We start from the raw sequence: 26,618 nt of genomic DNA, 5'->3' as shown, positions 1-26,618 counted from the left end.
TCTTTAGCTATGAATGAAGCCGAGGCAGACATTTTCAGCTGCGAATAGAGCCGAGGCAGATCTCTTTAGCTATGAATGAAGCCGAGGCAGACATTTTCAGCTGCGAATAGAGCCGAGGCAGACATTTTCAGCTGCGAATAGAGCCGAGACAGATATCTTCAGTTATGATCGGTGCGGAGGCAGGCATCTTCAGCTGTGAATGAAGCCAAGCCAAACATCTGCGAATGGAGCCGAGGCAGACATTTTCAGCTGCGAATAGAGCCGAGGCAGATATCTTCAGTTATGAACGGTGCGAAGTCAGGCATCTTCAGCTGCGAATGAAGCCAAGCCAGACATCTCCACCTGTGAATGAAGCCAAGCCAGACATCTCCACCTGTGAATGAAGCCAAGCCAGACATCTCCACCTGTGAATGAAGCCAAGCCAGACATCTCCACCTGTGAATGAATCCGAGGCAGATATCTTAGCTGCAAATAGATATCGGTCCAGTGTGTACTCGGCTTTTTTGTGTAGGTGCATCGGATCACCTCGTATTTTACGGGACAGACAAATTTTCCCCATATTGCTGGGCTCTTGGGTGGGGGTGACCGCTCCCCCCCCTCTCTCGGATCCCCGCTTGGATACACTAGAGATATCTCTAGTGTGGTGTTGATTGATTAGTATATAGATATTTCTAGAAGACTAAAAAAGAATCATGGATGGAATAACTACACTGGGGGAACTATTACCATCATCCTCATCAGAACTTATTCCAGCTGGCAATGACGTCACCGTTGACCCATCGCCCCGGCGGCTTCTGACAGTAGCAATACTTCCGGAGGATGTCGTGCCTGATGCAGGACGACTGGTCGCCGTACTTGTTGATTCTGCTGACGTCACCGATGACCCTAACTTCGTGCGGTCCTGTGGTCCCCCTGGGGTTTTTCGTCGGACCGCCGAGTTTTGGCGTCACGACCTCGAGAGTCGCCTCGAAGATGGCGTTGCTGGGCTGGGCCGTGACGGTGACCCGGATCCTGTGCCTCCTAGACGACGGCTCGACCAAGTCCTTGCCGCCCGCCTCGTCCAGCAGCTGCGCGCTGACCACCTTTCCCGGGAGCAGCTCGGAGCAGAACTCCCGCACCGTCCTCAGCAGGTTGTTGATGTGGTGGAAAAGGACCCTCACGGAGGCCCTCACTTTCGAGTCGTCGATCGAGATCGGCGTCTCCGGTTCGCATACGCAGTAGTGCAGGGGTATCCCCGCCCCCTCGCAGGTTCTGTTCGCCGGTATCCGTCCGAAAAGCGTCAGACCCCGGCCGATGTCGGTCCTATAGGTCCCCAGGGCGGTACCTCTGTTCACGTGATGCAGGACATCCATCAGGGTTGCGTGCGTGTCGTACGGGGTGACGAGGCGACCGCGGTTCTTCAGGAGATGCTTCAAGTCGACAGATGCGGCCAGCGTCTCCGGCATGCGGATGGCGAAGAAAGGCAGTCGCTCCTCTATTCGACCGACCTAACGGATGAAAACACATCAATCAGGACTCCCCCTTTGAATACACCATTAGGGGGGGGGGGATTGAGTTGAAACTTTACTTACCCGCGTCGACCTTATGGCGTCGAACCTGTGCCCGTGATCGGACATGATTATCAGGAACGTGTTGTTCAGGTGCCCGTCGTCCAGAAGGAATCGGAAGAAACGCTCGAAGTCGGAGTCTCCCGAAGGCACAGGGGACAAGTATTCGTGGCTGAGCTCAGCCAGGAACGAGAATGCGAAATAAGGCAGCTTGGAACCGTACCTGCTGACGAACCGCTTCGTATATTCCAGCTGGAAAATACATAATGGGGGGGGGGGGAACAGGAGAAACGTATACTCTTTATACATGAAGCAGTGTATACGAGCGTCGTTTGATAAGTAAGGTAAATAAAGTGTTTAAAGTTTGTTCCTTCTACAAATGATACTCAAAATGATTTTGGTTGAAGAACATTCCACCTCTCTCTTACAGCAGTGTTTCCTCAACCGCCGGGCCGCGGCCCACTACTGGGCCCTGATATCATTCATACCGGGCCACGAGTGATTATCCGCTTCGTATTTTTCTTCATTCATTTTGTTTGGACGTGTGTTTGACTGGGCCTTCGACTCACAAAAATGAATGAAACCGGGCCGCAGAGGCTGGAAAAGGTTGAGAACCACTGACTTATACAGTACAACACCACCGCCAAAAATATAGTCCTCCGATCGTTTGCCCCTCGTGTATCATAAAAAATACCTCATAATTTCTATATATTTTTTAAATATTTATTCGGTATTTATAGTAGAACCTCGTTTATCCGAACATCAATCTTTCGAACAACTCGGTCAACCCCGAACCCAACTCATTTTCAGTTTTCTATAGCCAATGATGTTCAACAGTTGGTATTTTCTTGAAACTTGAATCATCGTATCTCCCCAGCTCCATATAGCTTCGTTCAATATTGTACAATAAATAATTCACTTCCAAACAGAATAATTCACTTTTACATACCATACCGTACCCGTGATAGGCGTACGCAGAATTTTCTAGAGGGGGGGGGGGGTTTCCGATTTTTTTCCCTGCAAAATAACACTATAATCTTGGCTTGGGGGGTGGGTCCCCCCCCCCCCCCTGCGTACGCCAATGGATGTAAGTAGGGGGCAGATCCGGGTACAGCGTATGTAGTTATAAACGATTGGCGCGAATAGGAGCAGAGATTTAAGAGAGCTGTCTTTTTTTCTTCTTTTCGTCCGACGAATTCATCTTAAATTCTATTTATTCCTTTGCGTTAAAGTATAACGTAGGCCGTTCAAGTATAACGTAAGCAAATATTCAGCCATTTTTGACCCCCCTCCCCCCCCCGTCATAAAGTAAAAGTCAGCAAAACGCTGGCCTCCCCTCTCTCCCCCCTTGTCAGCAAATTTTCGTCATCAGCTCTGCCCCTCTGAATCCAACTCATATTTTCATAAAGGGTGGTTGATGACGTAAGCATTATATCCACACAACCCCTTCCCCCCCTTGTCATCAAAAGTCAGCAAATCGGAACCCCCCCCCCCCCATCGATGATGACGTAATACTTGAACGGCCCCTTATCTAATTGGTTTCGAAATCGATTTTCCGAATCCCCCTTCGGTCCCGACGTGTTCGGAGAGATAATCGATATTCTACTTTGAAATATTCCTTAAAGATCGGTCAAAGCATGTCTTCGGGGTGGGTGTTGACAGGATACGACACACTTTCTGACTCCATCATTACCCTCCCTTTTTCTCAACGGAGAAGTATCATTTTTATTATTAATGCCATTATTATTCAGAAACAAATTTGATATGCTCTTCTTCGTGAATTCTTGCCAAAGAAAGGAGCTTTCTTCTTTAATGTGTGTTGTCTTAAAATGAAATGTGCGTGTCCATCTTGTTTGGTAGAGCCATTTGCAAATTCATTTCTTTGCAGCTGCTTGGGACTCCTATTAACCAACAACAGGGATTTGTTGCTGTTAACGAGATTTTCTTTTTTTCTCACCCACGCGCTTTGACATACACTGGACGGGGGGGAGGGGGGGAATCACTTATCGTGGTGAGTACACGCATTTCTAACGAATTTGCAATTTCTGTTTGATCAGCTTGTTGGGGGGGGGGGGGAAGTATTATTGGTTTCATCGAAGGCGGTGAGCCGAAAAAGTCTGACGATTATCACGAAGACATGAAGGGTAAAGTTTTCAAAATATGGTTCCAAAGCACAGCAAGCGTACCAAAGCTCATTTTTGATTAAGTTTAGCCTCATTATGACAGACACTATAGATCCCATGAGAAAGTCTAGCCTGGGAGGGGAGGGGGGCCCATTAAAGATCCCAGTCCAGGGGCTTCCTGCTGCTGGATGTTGATGTCCATGGCTAGCGACGTAAGCACGGATAAAAAAAAAGAACCGAAATTGTCTTGGCAAAAACAGGATATCGACAAGTTGCAGTAAAGAAACGAAATAATGTGGTTGACTTTCTCGTCACAAATTGGAACTGCTACAGCCCGTGGAACATTACGAAATATTTAAATGTACGGGCCCGCAAGAAAAAAAAAAAAAAAGTGGCAACGCAGCAAGTTGTTCATAATTTGTTTCGTGTTATAATTGGTAGCAGCATACATATCTGGCCCAGGAAAATCGTACGGCGTAAATTAGCTCAGAAACGAAACTAGAATTTTGATGAGGATTTCTCACTATCTTATATATAAATGTGAAAGTATGCCTGTCTGTCTGTATGTATGTCTGTTCCTTATACAAATCTAGTTTTAGACCGATCGTCGCCAGATTTTGCAAATATATACCAAACAGGACCGGGATTGAACCGTAGGCTACTTTAAAAGTTCGTCAGAGCTGGGCAAATGCCCGAAATGGGCGAAAAACTGTCGGGCAACAATGGTTTTGGGGCCTCAACAATCACTTTCGGAACGTTTACTTTGGTTACCTTGGTTTCCAACAATGCGTCTCAGACGTGTATGCCTTTACACAATGGTTTGTCACACCTTTAATTCTGCCATTATAACAGTTTATGCCTTTATAACGGTTTGTAACTTTTCCAATCCTCCCAGTAATTGAAGAAAACCTGGGAAGAGCGAAGGGTATTTCTGCTAGCCTATATACAGGGTATCCTGTAAGTGCTAATGCGGCCTTTATCTCATCAACCGCCCATCGTAGAGGTATAGTTTCAAGCTAAAAAATGCTTAAACGGCGTTTGAATAATATTCGCTGCACAAGCTGGACATCTGACGTCACTAACAACCGAGGACAACTACGACGACAAAATTGGGAATAAAAATGTTTAACGCCAGCTGATGAACTCAATGCTTGTCTCAAATCATCAACACTCTGGCACGAAGCTAAAAAATTATCATTATCCACCAACATGCGAGTTCAACTGAAAAATGACTCAGCACTGCTATCATTTTCACGTCAGTTGATCAAACTTGGCAATGGAAGAATTCCCGTAGAGACCCAAGAACTGGACTCATTACGTTCCCAAATGGATTTTGCCAGTTGTTAAACTCAGTTCAAGAACTTGCAGACAAAGTCTTCCCAAACATTCAACGAAATCACCGACACCATGAGTGGGTTTGTGAGAGAGCGGTTCTGGCATCGAAAAATGACAGTGTGAACAAGATCAACGAAAAAATCCTAAAAATTATTCCGGGAGACTCCACATCTTACAAATTGGTTGACACTGTCACAGAGCAGACAGTTCTGTATCCTGCAGAATTTCTGAACTCTTTGGATATTCCGGTGTGCCACCATACAACTTGACCCTCAAAGTCGGAGCACCTATAATGCTTTTAAGAAATTTGGAGACACCGAGACTCTGCTATGGCAACAGACTCTGCGTGAAAAAAATTGCACAATTACATCATCGAACACCGATTCTAACTGGATGTGCCAAAGGAGAAGACACGTTTTCATTCCACGTATCCCAATTATCACTAAAGAAATGTCATTCACTTTCAAGCAATTACAGTTCCAGATTCGTTTAGCTTTTGCCATGACAATCAACAAAGCGCAAGGCCAGTCGTTAGCAGTGGCAGGTATCAACCTACTTCAGCCCTGTTTTTCACACGGACAGCTTTTCGTCGCCTGTTCGCGTGTTGGAAATCCCAAAAATTTGTACATCTATCTACACACCAGATGGAAAAACAAAAAAATATTGTGTATCCACAAGCGATTGCCTGAAATTTTTAATTAAACTATTTAAAAATAAAAGTAATTTTTTCTTACTTGATGCAGGAATTGTTTTGATTAAGAATTAATAAGCTATATATACGTATATAAATTTTTTACGGGGCGGGCAACGCCACCGGGTATCAGATAGTCTGTTATAAAATAAGGTCTCATAAGCTTTTATAACGACCATAGCCCCCCACATCCTGCCACAAGACCCCCAAAGAATGGGGAGGGGGTCCTGAATTCCAGGCCACCATTACCAGACGTTAGATAAAATGATCTGTGGTGCTTGTCGTCTGCTAAAAAGTGCTTGATCAGTGACGTCACGCTGCAGCTGCGAGACCACGCCCATCTGAGCATAGGGGGAGATTGACTTGAAAGTCTGGGGGGGGGGCGGCAAGGTCATTATTGCTGGGAGGGGCACGATGATGATGATGTCAGTTCATCTATACATATATACATTAGATCAGCCGACTCCACGTTTGACTCTGGGGGGGGGGCAATGCCCCCACGCCCTCCCCCCATATCTCCACCCATGCATCTGAGCCAGAGCTCCGCGCGGAGGCCTTCTGTTGTAGATGGCCCTGGGCGAACGCGTTCACAAAGAGATTAAACAAACCCCTTATACTATATAGTCGTGAGATGAGGGAGGTTAGTGCAAAGTCTCATTCTGTTCACGATTCGGTCACTGGAATGGTGTGCACATCTGTCAGCCGACCACCGCTGTGGCGACGGTGGGGTTTGAAACCAAAGTAACCGCTGCGATCCTAACTTAGAACAACGCCAAGAAAATACAGGGTGGGCAAAAAATTCGTATAAAAAAACTTTAAAAATTCATAAAAACCGGAAAAAATAACAAATAAAAAACGGTTTGCAGTGTTAGCATCGTTAGGTCACGGGAATTTTTTTTTTAAGACAGGAAAAAATAACTTAAAAACAGCAGATAGGTGGCGCTGAAGTACGCAAGTCAAAAAGAAAAGAAACGCAAATAACGAAAAGAACGCCTCCAAATCGTTTATTACGGCAGTACGTGTTCCACATGACCACCACCACAGGGAATAACACATTGCAGGTGCAGCAGGTTCACATACACGGTTTACAATGGTGACCTGATTGTGGACTAGGAGGCTTATAACCGTCTCATTTGCATAATTCCACCGAAGTCGCTCGTACCAGCGCCATCTATTTGACTTTTTTAGTGTTTTTTCCCCGTCTTAAAAAAATTCCCGTGAGAGCTAGCGATGCTAATTAACCCTGCAAAAGCGACACATAATTGTAATATTCTGAAAGCGCGGCCTCTTAATGCCATTTCATACAGCCTCTCACCTTACTTATCTAACGCCCCATATGGTATTTGAGTAACTTAAGGGAGGGGAGTTACCTGTAGCTGGTGTTTCGGAACGGTTCCAAAGCACATTGGAGAGCTGAATCTCAGCGTCGGCGACTCCTTCACGGCCAGCCAGAATGGTCTGAGGTAGTGATGCGTCGGGGGCTTCTTGAAACCCTTGGCGAGGTAGTTGAAAAGCCCGAAATCCGGGAAGTCCTCCGCCCAGGCAGTGACGTAACCAGCTTCGGAAAAATCCCGCCAGATCAGTGGCCAATCGTCGAACCCCTGCGAGTAGTCCGGGAGATCCGGACCGTACGCGGGCAGACCTGAAAAGAAGACAATAGCGATTGATTGTGATTAACTGAATGGTGAAACATGTGAATGGTGAAAAGCGTATTTACGGGAAGGGGGGAAGGCATAGCGGGCGAGAGCCCAGGGCGGCAAGTTTGAGAACCGAGTGCTCAAGAAAATTACCGGAATGGGAGAAATGTGGCAAAACTCTTTGGCCCGCCTTTGTCTAGAGAGCGAGAGACCAGATAAATGAGTGACCTAGACTCAAGTATGTGAGTGACCTAGACTCAAGTATGTGAGTGACCTAGACTCAAGTATGTGAGTGACCTAGACTCAAGTATGTGAGTCACCTAGACAGTGTTCAAGTATGTAAGTGACCTAGACAGTGCTCAAGTATGTAAGTGACCTAGACAGTGTTCAAGTATGTAAGTGACCTAGACAGTGTTCAAGTATGTAAGTGACCTAGACAGTGTTCAAGTATGTAAGTGACAAAAACAGTGTGTAAACTTGCGAATAGCTAACAGACTAACTGGGAGTACGAAGAACCAAATCACAGTGAGCGACCAAAACAGTGACCTAGAGCGTCACTATGAGCATAGAAGAGGCTAAAAGAGTAACCTACAGAGCAAGGGACCAAAATAGTGACTTGGTGAGTGTGTGAACGTAAGAGACACCAAAGGAATGGTCTGAAGAGGGTATAGGCATAGAAGTAAACAAAAGAGTGACCCAGAGAGTAAGGGGACCAGGTCAGAGAGAGAGAGAGAGAGGGAGTGAACGGCCTGAAGAGTGACCAAGGAAGTGTGCAAGCATATGAGTAATGAAAAGAATGATCTAGAGTGTGCAAGTATGTGAGTGACGAAAAGAGTGACAGAGCGTGTGCAAGCATGAGTGACGAAAAGAGTGACAGAGCGTGTGCAATCACGTGAATGACCAAACCTATATGCAAGCATGTGAAAACCAAAAAAAATTGATTTTGAGTATCAAGAACCGGCTCAGTGAGCGACCAAAAGAGTGACATATAAAATGTGCAAGCATAAGAGTGGACTGGAAAGCGTGGGGCCAAGCTCAGTGAATGACCTAAAGAGTGACCAAGGAAGTGCGCAAGCATCAGAGTGATGAAAGCATTGGAGAGGCCTTGAGAGTGTGTAAGCGTGAGAGTGACCTGGAGAGCGAGGGACCTAAAAATAACCAAGAAAGTGTTCAAGCACGGGACTGACCAAGAGACCGATGTGTATTTACAGGATCAGGGGCCAAACGGGTTATGTCACGTCCACTTACCAGTGAGGAGCGCAATCAGGTTCGGAAACGTGTTGTCTCCGACTTTGTTCATTCCGGTAAACACCAATGACGACATCTTCTCCGTTAAAAACCTGCCGAAGAAAAACAATACAAAAAGCCATTGGCCTTCAATCGTCAAAAAGAAACTTATTTTGGCGATGGAAAACAACTTTCGCGCCAAGCAATGCTAACCAGAAAGTCGACCCAGTTTAGGGCCAACTTTTATTTTTGGGGATCCTTACCTGTACGTCTTGGGCATGAGCCTCATGAAGGCTTGCCTCGACATGGAGTCGATACCTATCACGAGTACGTTGACGTAGCTGTGGTTCTTTGGCGTTGGACGGTGTGGGGCAGTGATGTTTGCGACGTGGGCGTGAACGTTACTGTACGCCGACACTCCGGCGAAGTTGTGGCAGTTGACGCTGACGTACTCGTGCGCGGATATATCCGCACCTTCCACGTCCAGAGGCATCTGCGGGAACAAACAGCAGCACGATATAAATTCGGGATCATCATTGGCATAATTTGATCAAATGTCTGGTACGGACACACATAGACCACCGTAACGGTAGTACCCACGAAACTCTACACTGATATCAACCTGAAATGTTTTGAAGGTTTGCATAGCTATAGAAATGCTTAGGAGGCGTGGTTACCTTTGAAATACTTAGCAGGCTTCCTCCCCCCTAAAAATGCACAGGGGGCGTGATTACACCTGGCGATGCTTACATGCAGAGGTGTGGGGGCCGGGGGTGCTGTGGCTGTCGAGCACCCACAGTATTTTGTAGAACAAGTTTGAGCACCCTCAGAATTAATGTACAATCGGGAATTTCTTACATGAAGCTCAAGCTGAGCATGCACAGGTCTAAAACACTTCTGACACCTATGCTTACAGAAGGCTTCCTCCATACCCTTGGAAATGCCTGAAGGGCGTGGGTACCCTTTGAAATGCTTAGCAGGCTTGCATACCCTTAGAAATGCTCGGAGGGCATGATTACACTTGGCAATGCTTAGAAGACCCGGATTCCCTTAGATGGCGTTGTTACTATGTTTTTACCATACTTGGTGAATTCCAGAAAATTTTAATCAGATCTCATTTTTGTGAGGGCCCTCTTCTTTTGAGGGACCGGGTGGGCCCATGCATTAAGTCTGCACTTCCTGCAGAATTAAAACACTTCCGACACTCCTGGATAGGGGGGTTATACCCCCAGAAATTCTTATAAGATGCTTGCATACCCTTGAAAATGCTTGAAAGGCGTGAGTACCCCATGGGAAGCTCTTAGAAAGCTTGCACACCCTTTTAAGAAATACTTAGTAGGTGGAGTTTGCCCCTTGGAAAAATGCTTACAGGATGCCTGCCTACACATAGAAATGCTTGGAGGGGGATGGTTACCTCTTGAAATGTTTAGGAGGCTTACATACCCCTTAGAAATGTATTCGGGGGGGGGGGAATGAGGAAGCCTTCTACGCATTTCAAGGCGTGCATTGCGTGTGTGCACGCTTTAAAATGCGTAGAATTCAAATTTGTCACCACTCATAAGAAACTGCAAAACAGCGAGCTTCGTATATGCAGGGTGTTCTGTTAATGGACCGACAAACTCAGAGGGTTGTTAGTAGACACCAAGAGGAACAAAAATTTCAATGGAACATAGTGTCGCAAACCACACTGAGAGGGTGAAAATCGCGAATAACGCATGCAGGCCCTGAGTCCAGAGGAGACGAAAGGTGAATTGTCAGTTGATCGCTGAATGCGTTTCGTGGGTTCGTTCACCTTATCTGACGTAAGCAGCGTCGCGGAAACGCATGCGCTGGAACGAGGAATACGTTAATATGCGTTATATGATTTACGGGCAAGCAGATTTCTGTAATATATATGTTTAATTTTGCTGCGATCCATGCGGGTACTTATAATGTTGTATATCCATTGCATTATCTTTTCTCTATTGGATAGTGTTGTTCATCGTGATTTTCACTGATTTCTGCTATGTATGTTTAATTGTGTGTTGATCCATGTGGATCCTTATAATTAGGGTGACCATACGTCCCGTATTTCCCGGGACAGTCCCGGTATTTTCTCTTTTTTTTGGCCGTCCCGACTTTTTGGCAAAAGTGTCCCCGGTTTTTCCCGTATTTCACACGAAGCCTACTTGAATTTTTATTCTTTATTGAAGTCGAAGATTGAAATTATTTTTCAACTCAAATTATTTAATGGGATTTAATTCAACTATATATGGGATATTAATCTCCCACATTTGCCTTGGTAAACGTTTTTTTTTCGTGGAATACATTTTAATCCACTGCAATTCGCAGTAATGCAACATTTCCCGCCATTGTGATTTTTCCGTAATTTCAACAATATTTGGCAACTTTGTTTGGTTTTGGCGTCGTTTTTGGTGATAATTGGCGATGTCCCGTATTTGGAATCATGATGTCCCGTATTTCTCTCAAGAAAATATGGTCAGCCTACTTATAATGCTGTATTCCCGTTGCGATGTTCTTTTTTGTTTTTGACTTGGGTTCCTCGCTGGTGTGGCGGATGTCTTTGCGCGTTTGTCTGCAAGAAATGCTGCAGTTTTGTTTATTTATTCATTTTTTATCATTATTATTTTTTCCCCCCTCCTTCTCGTTTTCTCCAGCGTGGCTTCGTTAACCGCTTATATCCTTCTCTTGGGACAGAGTGGGAGCCATGTTCTGGTTTGGTGGTGGTCAAGCAGATGGCAATGGGCGCTTAGCACAGCGGATGTACCAACAGCAATATTCGATGAAGCGTTGTCCGCACCTGTTACATACCCAAGGAGGTGGATTTGACGCGTGGGACCCGTTGCTTGGCCTCCAGGTTCGTAGGATATCAATCCGTGTGACTTTTTTTTCCTATGGAGTCACCTTAAATCAGTCGTTTATGCGACGCCTGTGGACACACTGGAGGATCTCATAGCGCGGATTGTCGTCGCTGCGGCAGACATCAAGAACATACCTGGTACCTTCGAGTGCGCGTCCGGGAATCGTTTTTACGTCGTTGTAGGACTGTGCAATGACGTCAGCGGCCGCCACTTCCAATAAATCTTGTAATAATTAATCAAATATATCTTTCTGTAGTTATTATTGAACTTTTTGCCGTTCCAGCGTGACGTCGAAACCTGCATGCGTTTTTTGCGATTTTCACCCTCTCAACGTGATTTGTGGCACCACGTTCCATTGCAATTTTTGTTCCTCTTGATGCCTAGGAGCAACCCTCTGAGTTTGTCGGTCCAATAACAGAACACCCTGTACATATATTAGGGAGTTAGTAGACAAGCTTTTTACGCCTTTCTAGAGATACGCACTCTTGCATATTCCAAGGTGTAAGCGGACACCCTGCACGTGTCCAGGGGACGAGCAAGAGTTCTGCCCATTCCGGTTGGTACAAGGAAGTGTAGATAATAGCCACTGATCTACACGATGCATACCTTTCTTATTGGACAGAATTGTAAAAAATTGAGGTACTCACTTCCCTTCCGTAGTTGACGTGGTCATCGTCCATCCCGTCCGCTCCTCCCCTGAAGATCGGACGCCACGTGCACGACAGCCTATCCAAGAAGTTGCCGGCGCTGCCGATCCTGTAGCCGGATCGCGACAGGCCGGTCGTGTTGATCCTCAGCCAGCCCAGCTCGTCGACGTAAGTGATGCTGGGATTGCGATCGGCGCATTTTATCGGCCTGTTGACCGGTAGGTAGCTCCATATCGAAGGGTGGAAAGGGTGGAACTTGGGGATGACGCACGTCTGGAAAGGATCGTCGGGTTCCTCGGCGCTGAGGTTGTAGCGGAAGAACGGGTGTGCCAAGATGTCTGCATTAGGAGAGTTCAGAGTCTGCGAGGCGAAGAAGAAAAACAGCGTTGTCAGCAAGGCGACGGCCACTACGAGTATACGGAATCTTCTGGGAAGGACCTTGGGCATCTCCTTTCAATCCTCTACCTTCCCATAGCGACGCTGTCCTGTAAGAGAGCATAGGGGGAAAATAATATATAATATTTCGCTATTATATTCACTTTTTGAACCAGTGATTTCCAATTTTTCATGCTTTGTGTACCCCCTTGAAATGAGCAGCGGGCTCTCGTACTATTTAAAAAGCTATAAAAACATTAATCCCCTAAAAATTGCGTAGGAAGCTTTCGAAATATGTAGGAGGCTTGCCTTCCCATTCGAAATGCGAAGGAAGCTTGTTTATTACTATACATGCGTAAACGATTGCGTCCCCCTTGAAATGCCTAGGCGCGTTGCTTACACCTAAAAGTTACGAAGAACGCGTGCAAGATATACGTAGCCGGTCAATTTGTCGCACTAAACTTGTCGAGCTCAACTCGTCGCGCCTCAATTTGTAGCGGTACTAATTCGTCGCGGTACAAGTTTGTCGCAGTGTCAATTCGTTGCGGTACAAGTTTGTCACAGCTCCAAATTTCTCGAGGTACAAATTTGTCGCAGCTCCAATTCGTCGCGTTACAAATTTGTCGCAGCTCCAATTCATTGCGGTACAAATTTGTCGCAGCTCCAATTCGTCGCGTTACAAATTTGTCGCAGCTCCAATTCGTCGCGGTACAAATTTGTCGCAGCTCCAATTTCTCGCGATACAAATTTGTCGCAGCTCCAATTCGTAGTTGTACAAGTTTTTCGCAGTGTCAATTCGTTGCGGTACAAATTTGTCGCAGCTCCAATTCGTCGCGGTACAAATTTGTCGCAGCTCCAATTCGTAGTTGTACAAGTTTGTCGCAGTGTCAATTCGTTGCGGTACAAATTTGTCGCAGCTCCAATTCATCGCGGTACAAATTTGTCGCAGCTCCAATTTCTCGCGGTACAAATTTGTCGCAGCTCCAATTCGTCGCGTTACAAATTTGTCGCAGCTCCAATTCGTCGCGGTACAAATTTGTCGCAGCTCCAATTTCTCGCGATACAAATTTGTCGCAGCTCCAATTCGTAGTTGTACAAGTTTTTCGCAGTGTCAATTCGTTGCGGTACAAATTTGTCGCAGCTCCAATTCGTCGCGGTACAAATTTGTCGCAGCTCCAATTCGTAGTTGTACAAGTTTGTCGCAGTGTCAATTCGTTGCGGTACAAATTTGTCGCAGCTCCAATTCATCGCGGTACAAATTTGTCGCAGCTCCAATTTCTCGCGGTACAAATTTGTCGCAGCTCCAATTCGTCGCGGTACAAGTTTGCCGCCGTGTCAATTCATCATTTTATATATTACAGCACAGAATCAATTCGTCGAACCGTCGATTCTTCTCTGTACATGTTCCACGCGAGCTTGTATGTAGGTTTTTGTCTTACACGTGAAATAAAAACATGAACAAAAGTGTGCATGCAGTTAACTGAAAATAATTATTTTTTGTCAATGCGGAAAGGCCATCGAAATTAAAATTACAATATCAATTACATTTAAAAATTTAACTGCATATAAAAATTTTATTTTATTTGAAAATTCGGTTATAAACATTTGAAATGTTAAATAATTGATTTTTGTTGTGATAAAATTTCAATATCATGTGGAAAAACTTCGGTTTGTATGATATTCCCCAAATTACAGTGAGCCTATCTTTAACGGTAAATTTCTATCTGCCCCCATGGGCTCGAAAGTTCCCCTCCCCCTCGAGAGTCACCAACATTTACCATTACAGTATCTCCATAAGGCCACCCAGTCCTACAAACAGTACAAATATTCAGTCACTATACATCACTCACTTCACTTCTGAGATATAGATGGCAGCACTGAAAAATCATACACAACACTAGATACGCACTCAGACTGTTAGGTACACGCACTTACACTTCCGGCACAACTCACTAGGTAGTAAATTGCCTATGGCAATAGATCTGAGTTGTGCTCGGTTTGAAAAAAAAAAAGTATCTCCATAAGAACCTGAAATACATATTTAATTAATTAATAATTCAATTAAATTAATATTTAATTTTCACCGTATAAGCCGCACTTTCCGCTTCCTGTCAGGTTCTATTTCTCCCAGCGAAGGGAATTCGTCGCAGATCAAGGGTCGAAATGTACAGTGCTTATGAATGACGATTCGATGAAGTTTTCATATTGCCCACAGGATGAGCACCGACAACGACCATCTAATCACCGATAAGAAAGACGACTATGGGTCAGCCGCGTAGATATGATATAACCATTAATCTTATGTTTATAATCAGTCGCATATCTTTGGCTGGCTTGTTTGAATATTTTCACAGTTTCTATTAGCTTTTTCTAAGCTTTTGGTACGAGGTTGGTGTGCTTGGTCTACATATTTGTGATGTGATGGCAAAAACATGGAATATTGCAAAACCGAACGTGGAAATGGTGTTGGTTTGCGAGTGCGTTAAAAAGTTTTTCCCCCATAATTCATGTTCCGACATTAGAAAAACTTTTAATGAAATTATTAATTTATAGAATGAAATGATTAATTTATAGAATGAAATGATTAATTTATAGAATGAAATTATTAATTTATAGAATGAAATTATTTATTTATAGAATGAAATTATCCTAATAAATGTAGGGGGGGGGGATTTATAGTTACCCCACCTGTGGGCTATTCAAACCTTGCCTCCCTTCTTCCTTTCTAATTCATGTTCTTGATCACCAATTACTCGATTTTGGTTACGCCCTTTCACTTGAACTTGCCATCTTGGGATAAAGCCCGCATACAAGGATGACGTCACTCTCCGCTACCATACCAAGGTTTTTCTTAACAACTGGCTGCTGCGAAGATATATTTGCACATAAATATATTATCTTGGCAGCAGCCAGTTGTTAAAAAAACCTTCGTAAAGCCCGCATACCCACTCCCCACCCAGGAAATATGCCTCTGAATACAATCCTTTAATTACCCCTTCATTGTCTGTTAATGTTGATCCACTTGTGTTGTAAGAAGACATTTTTACTCATCGCTGACTGGAACCGTATGAGTGTGTCATGTACATGAAGTTCGTGTCCGGAAAAATTCACCGCTAGGGAAATTCACTAACAATTCACCGACAACAGTTCGATGCGAGTCAGTTAGCATGGGAGTGAGCGATTGAGTTACTGAGTCAGTGAGAGAGTGACCTAACGAGTATGTGAGTGAGTAAGTGACCTAACGAGTATGTGAGTGAGTGACCTAACGAGTATGTGAGTGAGTGCCCTAGTGAGTATGTGAGTGAGTGCCCTAGTGAGTATGTGAGTGAGGGAGTGAGTGAATTAGTGTCACAAATGGTTGATTCACTCCCTCACTTACTCGCTCATGGACTCAGTAGCTCGCTCGCTCACTCAATCCCTCACTCACTGACTCAGTTACTCAATCGCTCACGCCCTCGCTTTCTGACTCGCATTGAACTGTTGTCGGTGAATTTTTCTAGCTGTGAATTTTCCGGCGATGAATTTTCCTAGCGGTGAATTTTCCGTAAACCCATGAAGTTACATACAATGGGCTAATTAAAAGTCTGATTTCATTCTTTTTACTTGAGAGTTGAAAAAAAAAATCACACAAAAGTCGATTGACATTTGCAGTGGTGTCAGAGACATGGATGCTGTGGGTGCCCAGGGTACTTTATGAAATGGGTATGAGCACCCAGGGAAATGATTCAGAAATCAAAATTTCCTACTTCAAGATCAAGACAAGAACTCACAAGTTCCAAACACTTCCGGCACCCTTGGCCAGTCAAAGGTGCCGACATGAAGGAAACATTGGGGGGGGGGGCTGAAAATCGCCATTCATTCCGTATATAAGGGACCCGTACTCAGGAGGCGAAATGGTGCATTGCATTGTATATTCATGAGATATGGGATTGGGGGCTCAAATGGTATCAGCCCCCAGTTTCTGGTGCCTATGGTCGGAGTGTTTGAACATTACTTCGGTGTGATAATACAAAGTTATTTGAAATGTACATTGCATTGCAAAAAAATAATTTGAAAATAAGACTTTTCGCAGCTGTTTCACATAAAACGTAGATACAGTTTATTTCCAGACGTGAATAGAGGCTTGCGTCCCATCAAAATGCTCATCAGGCTTGCTCACCCCAAAGAAATGAGTAATAGGTGTGCATGCGTACACATTTCTTGAAATGGGTAGGAGACTTGCGCGCTAGAAATACGAGGCAAGTGTGCGCGTACTCTTACAAATGCTTTCCACTAAAAATCCGCAGTAGGCTCGTTTGCTTCTAGACATGCGCACGAGGCTTGCACACCCCTAGAAATGCATGTGATGTGCATTTGTAAGAGTACGCACGCATACTTGCCTCGTATTTCTAGGGAAAGCGCAAGTCTCCTGCCCATTTCAAGAAATGTGTACGCATGCACACCTACCACTCATTTCTAGGGAGACACAAGACTGCCACGCATTTTAAGTAAGGTATGCGCACATCACATGCATTTCTAGGGGTGTGCAAGCCTCGTGCGCATGTCTAGAAGCAAAACGAGCCTACTGCGGATTTTTATTGGAAATCATTTGTAAGAGTACGCACGCACACTTGCCTCGTATTTCTAGGGAACGCGCAAGTCTCCTGCCCATTTCAAGAAATGTGCACGCATGCACACCTACCACTCATTTCTAGGGAGACACAAGACTGCCACGCATTTAAAGTAGGGTATGCCCCATCATGATCTTAAGACGGCCCTGCTTGCGTCTCCTTAGAAATGAGTGGTAGAGGTGGGCACGCGTACCCCCAACAAATGTCATAGTCTTATATAAAACTGCTTCAGGCAAACAGCACGCCAAGTTTCTCAACCATACGTCGAAAGCGGCGGGTGTTGACCGACTCGTAATTGGTCAAAGTCGACTTGATGGGAAAAACCAATTTTTTTTTTCTCTTTTTTCAACTTCCTTCCATGAGCAAGATTCGCCACGCAGTTGCAAATGTCACTTTATTTTATGTCGCGCGAGGAACTGTTCAAAATGAAACACCGTCTAATGACTGTTTACGCAGCGTGTGTGCATGTCGGCGTCCTTGGCACCTGTGTCACGAGTTTGTGTGTGTAAATACGTATTTCGCAAGCGTGTTGCTCAATATCCGCAGCACACAGTTGGTATAAAACAGCTTCGGAAAACACAATGGCGGCGTGTCAACGGGGTATAAAGAGAAAAATCTGTTTGTTCGTCACTTCATTTCCGCCTTTGCGTAAAAGAAAAGTACATTTTCCTCTCTTTCCTTCAGCTTCTCAAGAACAAATCACTCACAACTTGAATAACCGTGTTGGGGTGGGGGTGGGGGAATAAATTGATGAGGAATAGGACAGTCGGCGTCGCTTATTAGAATCATGTATGCTATTGCTTATTATCATTCGGATATTGTTATCACTTTTGCATAGAACGGGACAAACCGATATCATCATAACATGGGACAAAAAATTCGTTTACAGTTATCAGGACTTCCGATGCTGTTTTTGCCCTTTTCCGTCGAAAGTTTAGTTTTGTTTTATTTTGCGCATTTTGTGTGAAGCTATGGGTTTAACTGAACTGTTTTTTCCATCTTGCAAGGCTGCGCTCATAGTGGAGAGAAGAGGTGCGAGTTACGAGAATATGTGACTAGGAAGAAAAAAATGCATAGGGGTGGAGGAAAGAGACGTCCGCGCATGCATGGTGGAAGAGGATAGAGAAAATAGCCGGAGGGGTTGTGAGAAATGTGAGGGAAAACACCGTCGTTTGAATCCCGCACCTCGTTGAGCGCCTCTTTCTCTTCCTCTCGAGTATGTGGAACAAAACAATATTAATTGTTTTCGTCGCTAGTCGCTATTATGCAATCCCGTACCTCTATGTCGCCTCACTATGTGTTCGGCCTAAGTTATTGTTATCAGGCTGAAAGACTATGCAGGGGACTTATACACTCCCGTATCTCTTGTCGCCTCTCTATGTGTTCGGCCTAAGTTATTGTTATCAGGCTGAAAGACTATGCAGGGGACTTATACACTCCCGTATCTCTTGTCGCCTCTCTATGTGTTCGGCCTAAGTTATTGTTATCAGGCTGAAAGACTATGCAGGGGACTTATACACTCCCGTATCTCTTGTCGCCTCTCTATGTGTTCGGCCTAAGTTATTGTTATCATGCTGAAAGACTATGTAGGAGGCTTATACACTCCCGTACCTCTTGGTCACCTAACTATGTGTTCGGTCTAAGTTATTGTTATCATGTTGAAAGACTATGTAGGAGGCTTATACACTCCCGTATCTCTTGGTCGCCTCTCTATGTGTTCGGCCTAAGTTATTGTTATCATGCTGAAAGACTATGTAGGAGGCTTATACACTCCCGTACCTCTTGGTCACCTAACTATGTGTTCGGCCTGAGTTATTGTGTCGGGCAATGACACTAGTCACACCGGGCCGTGAGTGAGATTCACAGTTTCATTTTTTCCATTAATTTCTCGTTAGTTGAGTGTATGACCTGGACTTTCACTTATGCAAAATATTTACCGGGCTGCGGGCTCCCAGAGGTTGAGAACCTAAGCCATATATGGCAAACCCTTAACCCACGGACCAAATGTGGATCTGAAGGTTATCTGATGTAGCCAGCCCTCTCAAACCTAATTTTGTGAAAATGAACTAAGCGGCACATTTACAGATCGCTTAAATGACCCGTGACACAATTCCTGACCATTTAAGTGGCCATTTCAGATCACTGAAGTAAACCCGTGGCACATTCACAGATCACTTAAGTAATCCGCGACACAGTTCCAGAACAGTTAAGCGATCCGTGACACATTTAGAGATGCCTTGAGCGACATGTGGCACAGTTTTAGAGCACTTAAGCGGCTCCTAGTGCGGTTCTACATCACTCAAGTTACCTGCGACACATTCCCAGATTACTTAAGTGATCACTTACTTAAGTGATTACTTAAGTTAATTAAGAAAAGCTAAATTTTTCCACGTTTGGAAAAACCTTGTAGACTGTAGTGTGAATATGAAATTATTTCCTTTTTCAATAATTTTTAAATTATTTCTTTCAAAAAAAAAGAATATATTCTGGTCATTCCTTCATTAATTCTGAAATTATTCCTTTCAATAATTACGAAATTATTTCTCATTATAATTGTGGAATTATTTCTCATTATAGTTCTGGAATTATTTCTCATTATAGTTCTGGAATTATTTCTCATTATAGTTCTGGAATTATTTCTCATTATAGTTCTGGAATTATTTCTTTCATTAATTATGAAAATATTTTTGTCATTCCTTCATTGTGATTATATTATGGTCATTCCTTCATTGTGATTATATTATGGTCATTCCTTCATTGTGATTATATTATGGTCATTCCTTCATTGTGATTATATTATGGTCATTCCTTCATTGTGATTATATTATGGTCATTCCTTCATTGTGATTATATTATGGTCATTCCTTCATTGTGATTATATTATGGTCATTCCTTCATCTTGATTATATTATGGTCATTCCTTTATTTTAATTCTAAAATTATTCCTTTCAATAATTACGAAATAATTTCTCATTATAATTGTGGAATTATTTCTCATTATGATTGTGGAATTTTTTCTCCTTATGATTGTGGAATTATTTCTCATTATAATTGTGGAATTATTTCTCATCATAATTGTGGAATTATTTCTCATTATAATTGTGGAATTATTTCTCATTATAACTCTGGAATTATTTCTCATCCTAATTCCGGAATTATTTCTCTCATTAGATCTGAAATGTTTTCTAAAAGTTAAACTTCAAATTATACTTCAATGTTCCACTTCTGGAATATTTTTTTCCCCTCGGCATTTCTATAAATTGTGGTCGTCGACGGGCCACTGCAGAAAAACAATCAAGGGCCACATGTGACGGGCCGCGCGATGAAGACCCCTCCCCTACCCATGCTTTCGACGCGGACTATAGGTTGAGATACTCTGACTTGATACATACCATAATTAAGAATTTCTCGTTAAAAACTACCTCATTAAAAAGGGGGAAAAAAAACCTTTCCCCAAGGAATAAGGCCTGGATTACACTATAAAAGTTTGATAAAAGTTCTTTTATAAATCTTTAAAAATACAGCCAATAAGCTTATCTCAGTTACATTCGAGAGCGGATGTAACTAGTAGGCATAATGGTTGGTTTCCCCCCCCCCCCACCCAAGTTTTGTAAAAGATCTTTTATCGAAATTTTATAGTGTAATAATCCCAGCCTTATAGTCAAGGACGCTTTTCAATTATCCTTAGATAATTTCCGGGTCATTAACGATATTGACCCCGGACGCGGATATAATTCAATGGCTTCTTACCTGTAAAAGGAGAATGAAATTCCTACGCTGTTTCATATCCTTTGATAATTCCAACACTGGATGATAATCATCCTCCTCCTCCTCCTCCGCGTTCAAAAAACTTCAACGAGATGATATAATTCGCGGTAAATTTCTAAATAAAGATTGTTGTTTGTAAATTCGCGTCCTTGTCTGACGTCACGGAGAAGCTTCCCAACTGAAGCCTGCAACAACATGGATGAACCACCATCCGCGTCCTTCCTTCTCTCTCTTTCGCGCTACCAGAGATCACATCTCTTCTCTTCAGCTTCCCTCATCGTTGTTGTTATTATTATTATTATGTGGCGTGTGTGAATGTGCATCCCCGCTTTTTTTTCCCTCTGTCGTCTGCGCGCGGTTCGAACGGGCGATCGCCACGCCATCTCGCGGACGAGATTCGTAGCAGCTTGTGTTTTTGGGGATGGATGGAGAAAACGCAAACGATCTTGTATCAATTATGAAGCGCAGTGGTGGCGGCTCGGGGCCCGTCTTTAAGAGTACAGCAGGGACGCCGGAAGTCAAAAATGATTGTTATTGCTCGCTGCGTCCACCTAACTTTCGGTTTCGACATATGGTGTGACTATGCGTACCGCTTTCAACAAAAACGTCCCGTTTTCGGGCTTTTTCGTCAAATTCCACATTTTTTTCGCCATTCCTCACTCATAAATCTCTGAGGGTTCCCAATTGTAGTTCTCCGTCTGAATGATTTATTCGTGGAACCCCCACCCTAAAGCAGGGCACCTAGGCTGAGATCTTAGACGGGCCACAGAGTAGACTGTTTACTATAGTGACAGAGCGGGTGTCATGTCTGGCCCTCTATAGTGAATTGATATAAATTAGCAGCCTCTGAATCCCAACCAAGGAGGTATCCTTAACACCAGGGACGTCGGGAGCGTTTTGAACTCATTGTGGATTCTTGTCTTATTCTTATAGAGAAAATTTTGATTTCTGAATCAGTTCGGGGGGGGGGGGATCGCTCGGACCTATGTCACAAACTACCGGGGTTGATCGAGCCCCCAACAGACAGAATGCTGTCTTAAGGCACTTTCTAGGATTTACGAAGTAGGGCCTCCGAAAAACCACTTGGCTCGAGGCACAAGAGTATCATCTTAATCCTAGAAAATTTCAACCGCATCTCATTTTTGTGAGGTCCCCCCCTCTTCTCTTGGGGCCTCCGGGCCGTGTCCGGGTGGGCCCATGCGTTAAGACGGCACTGCGGCGGCTACACACGTAACTGCAAGCTTGACACAAGTGTTGAATGCTCAATGTTCGCACGCTCACAAACCACGCCCACGCACAACCTTGTCTTCCATAACCCTTCACAAGCCCAAAAGGGCAGTCCTTAAGATGGCGGTTTGCCCCTACCGGGCAAGGAACCAGCGAGAAGCTTAAATTCTGGTCTGTAATGTTCAATCTTTGTGCACAAGCATGACCGAGTGAGTGATTGAGCAAATGAGCGATGAGCAATTGTGCAAGTTAGTGAGCAAATGAGTGAGTGAACGACCATTTTTGTGAGCGAATGAGTGAGCGATGAGCAATTGAGCAAGTTAGTGAACAAATGAGTGAGTGAACGACCATTTTCGTGAGCGATGAGCAATTGAGCATGAGTGACTGAATGATCAATTGAGCAAGAGCAAATGAGTGAGTGAACGAGCAATCGAGCAAGAGCAAATGAATGAGTGAACGAGCAATCGAGCAAATGAGAGAGTGAATGAGCAAATGAGTGAGCGATGAACAATTGAGCAAGTTAGTGAGGAAATGAGTGAGTGAATGAGTGCTTGAATGAGCAATTTAGCAAGAGCAAATAAGTGGGCGAATGAGCAATAAAGCAAATGAATGGGTGAATGAGCGATAGAGAAAATGAGTGGGTGAATGAGCGATAGAGCAAATGAGTGGGTGATTGAGCAAATGAGCGAGTGAATGAGCAAATGAGTGAGCGATGAGCAATTAAGCAAGTCAGTGAACAAATGAGTGAGGGAACGGCCATCTCAGTGAGGAGTTACCACGTGAGTGAGTAATTTAGCAAGCCAGTGAGCAAATGAGCAATCGAGCTCATTCACTCACTTGTTCACTCAATTGCTCACTGACTTCGTCATTCATTCGCTCACTTGGTCATGCTCGTATAATTAAGACTGCTTCCTCAAGGAGTCAGATGCGTTCTACCCGGCGTTTATTGTGGACATTCTTCGCACTTTTTCTTACGGTGTGTGTTGTTTTCGTACATACTTAAAGTATATACGTACATACATACTGCAATTAATTGCGTGTTTTCTAACGTGTGATGAAAAATGTATGCATGCTTTTTATACAGTCGAATCCCGTTCTAACGAATACCGTTATAGCGAAAATCTCGTTTTAACGAGCGTTTTTCTAACTCTCCCTACATAAGTTTACATAGGAACAATGCAAAAACCTGGAATTCCTTTATAACGAAATTTCGTTATATCGAAGTGATTTCTCTTGGAGTCCGTTATAACGGGATTCGACTGTATTTACAGCAATTCATTTATACATTAGTCGGACCCCCCGATTTAACGGATTTGCGGGAAATTCACCAATTCACCGACAAAAAAAATTACCGATCTGGAAATACACGACAACAGTTCGTCACCAGTCACTGAGTGAGTGACCGAGTGATTGAACAGGTGAGTAAATGTGTGAGCGAGTGAATGATTAAGATGAACGCGAGCAGCAGTTAAAAGCTGATAAGTTAGTGAGTGAGCGAATGAGTAACTTCATGATGACCGAGAGAGTGGGTCAATGATCGTGGGAATCACTGAGCGAGTGAGCAAACAGCCAATTGCATGAACGTGAAATAGCCCTATCCTGTTCACACGGTGCCAAAAACCTGCTTCTAGGGAAAGCAACTTAAAACAAGAGTGTCAACATCTAAGGGAGTGCGGGCCACTTCATTGGTTAGATATAACATTTCGCTGACAACAAAGTGATCATTTGAAAATGCGCCGTGGCCGCTTAAGTGCTCTGAAATTGCCCCACAGGCAGCTTGAGTGCTCAGGAATTATGTCGTGGATAACTCAAGTGATCTGTAAAGTGTGTTGCAGGCCACTTGAGTGATCTGGAACTGTGCCGCGGATAACTTGGGTGATGTGGAACTTCACCGCGTGCCACAAAAGCGCTTCGGACCTGTGTCACAGGGCACTCCAGCGATCTGAATGAATGAACGCCAGAACTTTGCCACTGGACTTATCCCGTTGCGGAGATCTCCCAGCTTCATGGCAGAGTCTGGAACCCTTCATTTTGTGTCGTCAAAAAAAACACACACACACACACACACACCATACAAACTTTTACAACATATTTTCCCCGGACAATTGTCGCGATTAACAAATTTTGTGGTGATTACAGACGAGATGGGATTAGGAGTTGGAGAAGTTTCGGGGTTTAGTTAAGATGAATGTACACATATTAGGATGGAGGTATGTTTTAAAAGCAATTGAGCGCTCCCCCCCTCCCATGCCATCTCATCTGTTATCTTACACAAGCCATATTATATACAACACTGGATACAAAAAGAAAAAGAAATGAGAACTTTATTGTGAAATAAGAAAATATATATATATATATCCATCGGAGCGAGTCATCTCGCTTAACACCTTATTGGTGAGCAGACGGGTTTGATAACTTGCGGACTAGAAGCCAGCATCAGTTTTATTGGGTTGAGTTCACTCGCTCCGGCGGATTTAATGAAAATATACAAACTAGAAGTATTGTGTGGGGCAGCTGTGGTGGTCGAGTGGTTATAGTGACGGACTCGCGATGCGAGGATCCGGGTTCGAACCCCACAGTGGTGGTCGGCTGAAGTTGGTTTTCTGTGGTTCCCAACTTCAAGGCGCAAATGCGAGCCGATCTACCCGTTAAAAAGTCTCGCCACAGAGAGCAACAGTCCTACAACGATAAATCATTCAATCATAACACTTCACTCATAGTTGGAAAAACTGGTGGCAGATGGCAGCACTACACATAACAAGCATTACACAGAAACAAAAAAACTTTACGTCAGGTTGCACTACACGTACACGCACATTCCCGCATGTACCGATTCGTTGGGGGTTCCGCATGTGTGGTGTAGCAGTAATAGGTAGGGCCTCCAAAAAATGGCTCGGGGATCCATGATGTTCTTAAGTCAGCCACCTCGTTGGGCAATTTGCCTGTTGTGGCGTGGTATTTGTATTTGAATATATACAATTAGGGGATCAGCCGTGCCATCTCGCTTAGCACCTTATTCGGTGAGCAACATGAATACGACAATATGAGTACGCACGTGTGTTGTGGACATGAAATGCATGAAGAATTTGAATAGCGGAAAGAGAAATACACATGCACATATATATATATAACTGCCAGGTCAAGTCGTCTCACCCTAACCCTATTTTGGTGAGCAATGTGGGCTTGGTTTAAATGGGGGATTGTCTGGAGAGAGCCTTAGCTAAGGATCAGCTTCGGGCTTGGAGTTTTGGCTGACTCGATCTGGCTGGTTATATTTATATTTAAAAAAATGAATATATAAAAAAATATAAACTACATGTAATGGTTACTCTGAAACCATTCGTGTCATCCCGCCTAGCACCCTAGCTGGAATAGCGGAATGAAGGACACTTGTGGTTATACGAAGGTTTTTAACAACTGGCTGTTGCGAAGATATATTTCGGAAAGAGAGAGGAAAATTCAACTGCCCCTGCGGGGAATCGAACCCACGCCCTAGACCACTAGACTAAACTGGGGCAGTTGAATTTTCTCTCTTTCCGAAATATATCTTCGCAACAGCCGGTTGTTAAAAACCGTATGGTAGCGGAGAGTGACGTCATCCTTGTATAAGTCGCCATCTGGTGGCAGCGTCAGCAGTTGTGAGCTTGGTCTGTGTCTGGTCCGGCCGTCCATGTACGGTCCCCTTCAGTGTACACGAGCTCCAAGGAAAGATTGAGAAATTGGTGCCTCTGTAGTCTAGTGGTCTAGGGCGTTCACCCGGAAAGTGAAAGGACGTGGGTTCGATTCCCCGCAGGGGCAGTTGAATTTTCTCTCTTTCCGAAATATATCTTCGCAACAGCCAGTTGTTAAAAACCTTCGTATGGTAGCGGAGAGTGACGTCATCCTTGTACTTGTGGTTATCACATTTACATCATTGTAACGGGAATGTCACAAAAATTCTTGTTCGGGTCCCGTTAGTACATGCTATATCATGCATTAGTAGTGGCAGTCATTGTGGATATGATTTTTGTAGTTGTTTTTATCCATTTCTGTTTTTTCTCCCCCTTATTTTCGTAACATTTAAGCTAATACAAATACAAATACAACGCCACAACAGGCAGATTGCCCAACGAGATGGCTGACTTAAGAACATCATGGATCCCCGAGCCCTACCTACTACTGCTACACCACACATGCACCCAGCCCACACCCCCCACTGGAGGGTTGCTTGTTTTAAGTTGTCGCTTCAGGAGCGTTAGTGGGAAAGGGTTATCAAGTTTAGTCCAGCGATCTGTAAATATCAGTCAAGTGCTCCGGAACTGTTCCGCAGGTCACTTGAATGAACTATAAATGTGCTGCGGGTCACTTAAGTGCTCTGGAACTGTGCCGCGGATCAGCTGAGGGATCTGTAAAATGTGCCGGGCCACTTCGTTATCTGGAACTGCATCGTGGGCCACTCTACGGTAACTATGCCACTCAGTTCATTTTTAGAAAATTAGGCATAGGCGGAGATAGACTTGCAAATCTGGGGGGGGGGATACGATCATTATTGCTGGGGAAAGAATACGATGATGATGTGATGATGTCAATT

The 26,618-nt window shown here is 44.1% G+C and overlaps 1 protein-coding gene and 1 non-coding gene across 2 annotated transcripts; one reads left to right on the top strand and one right to left on the bottom strand.

Moving 5' to 3' along the window:
• Positions 1-607: 607 nt before the first annotated feature.
• LOC149070842 (uncharacterized) lies at positions 608-20,942 on the bottom strand. Its single transcript, XM_089248445.1, has 7 exons — positions 20,804-20,942; positions 12,069-12,553; positions 8,824-9,053; positions 8,582-8,673; positions 7,067-7,338; positions 1,572-1,799; positions 608-1,487 (listed from the first exon to the last, which is right to left on the bottom strand). The coding sequence occupies exons 2-7, from the start codon at positions 12,513-12,515 to the stop codon at positions 738-740; spliced, it is 2,019 nt and encodes a 672-aa protein (XP_089104571.1). The 5' UTR covers positions 12,516-12,553; positions 20,804-20,942; the 3' UTR covers positions 608-737.
• Positions 20,943-25,772: 4,830 nt separating this feature from the next.
• TRNAS-GGA (transfer RNA serine (anticodon GGA)) lies at positions 25,773-25,846 on the top strand. The gene has a single exon. It is a non-coding gene; the product is annotated as a tRNA-Ser (tRNA).
• Positions 25,847-26,618: the final 772 nt, after the last annotated feature.

Source organism: Pholcus phalangioides, unplaced genomic scaffold (genome assembly GCF_987345545.1).
Source record: "Pholcus phalangioides strain wild (caught in Gottingen) unplaced genomic scaffold, Ppha-v1.0 ptg000020l_1, whole genome shotgun sequence".
In the NCBI taxonomy this organism is placed as follows: Eukaryota; Metazoa; Arthropoda; class Arachnida; order Araneae; family Pholcidae; genus Pholcus; species Pholcus phalangioides.
Note: the sequence above shows the minus strand (reverse complement) of the source record. Positions and strands in the feature narration are given on the sequence as shown.

Coding starts and splice junctions, on each gene's coding strand:
- LOC149070842 (XM_089248445.1), bottom strand. CDS start 12,515: ATGCCCAAGGTCCTTCCCAGAAGATTCCGTATACTCGTAGTGGCCGTC. Junction 9,054..12,068: donor ACGTCAACTACGGAAGGGAA/GTGAGTACCTCA, acceptor TTGTTCCCGCAG/ATGCCTCTGGACGTGGAAGG. Junction 8,674..8,823: donor CTCATGCCCAAGACGTACAG/GTAAGGATCCCC, acceptor TTTCTTCGGCAG/GTTTTTAACGGAGAAGATGT.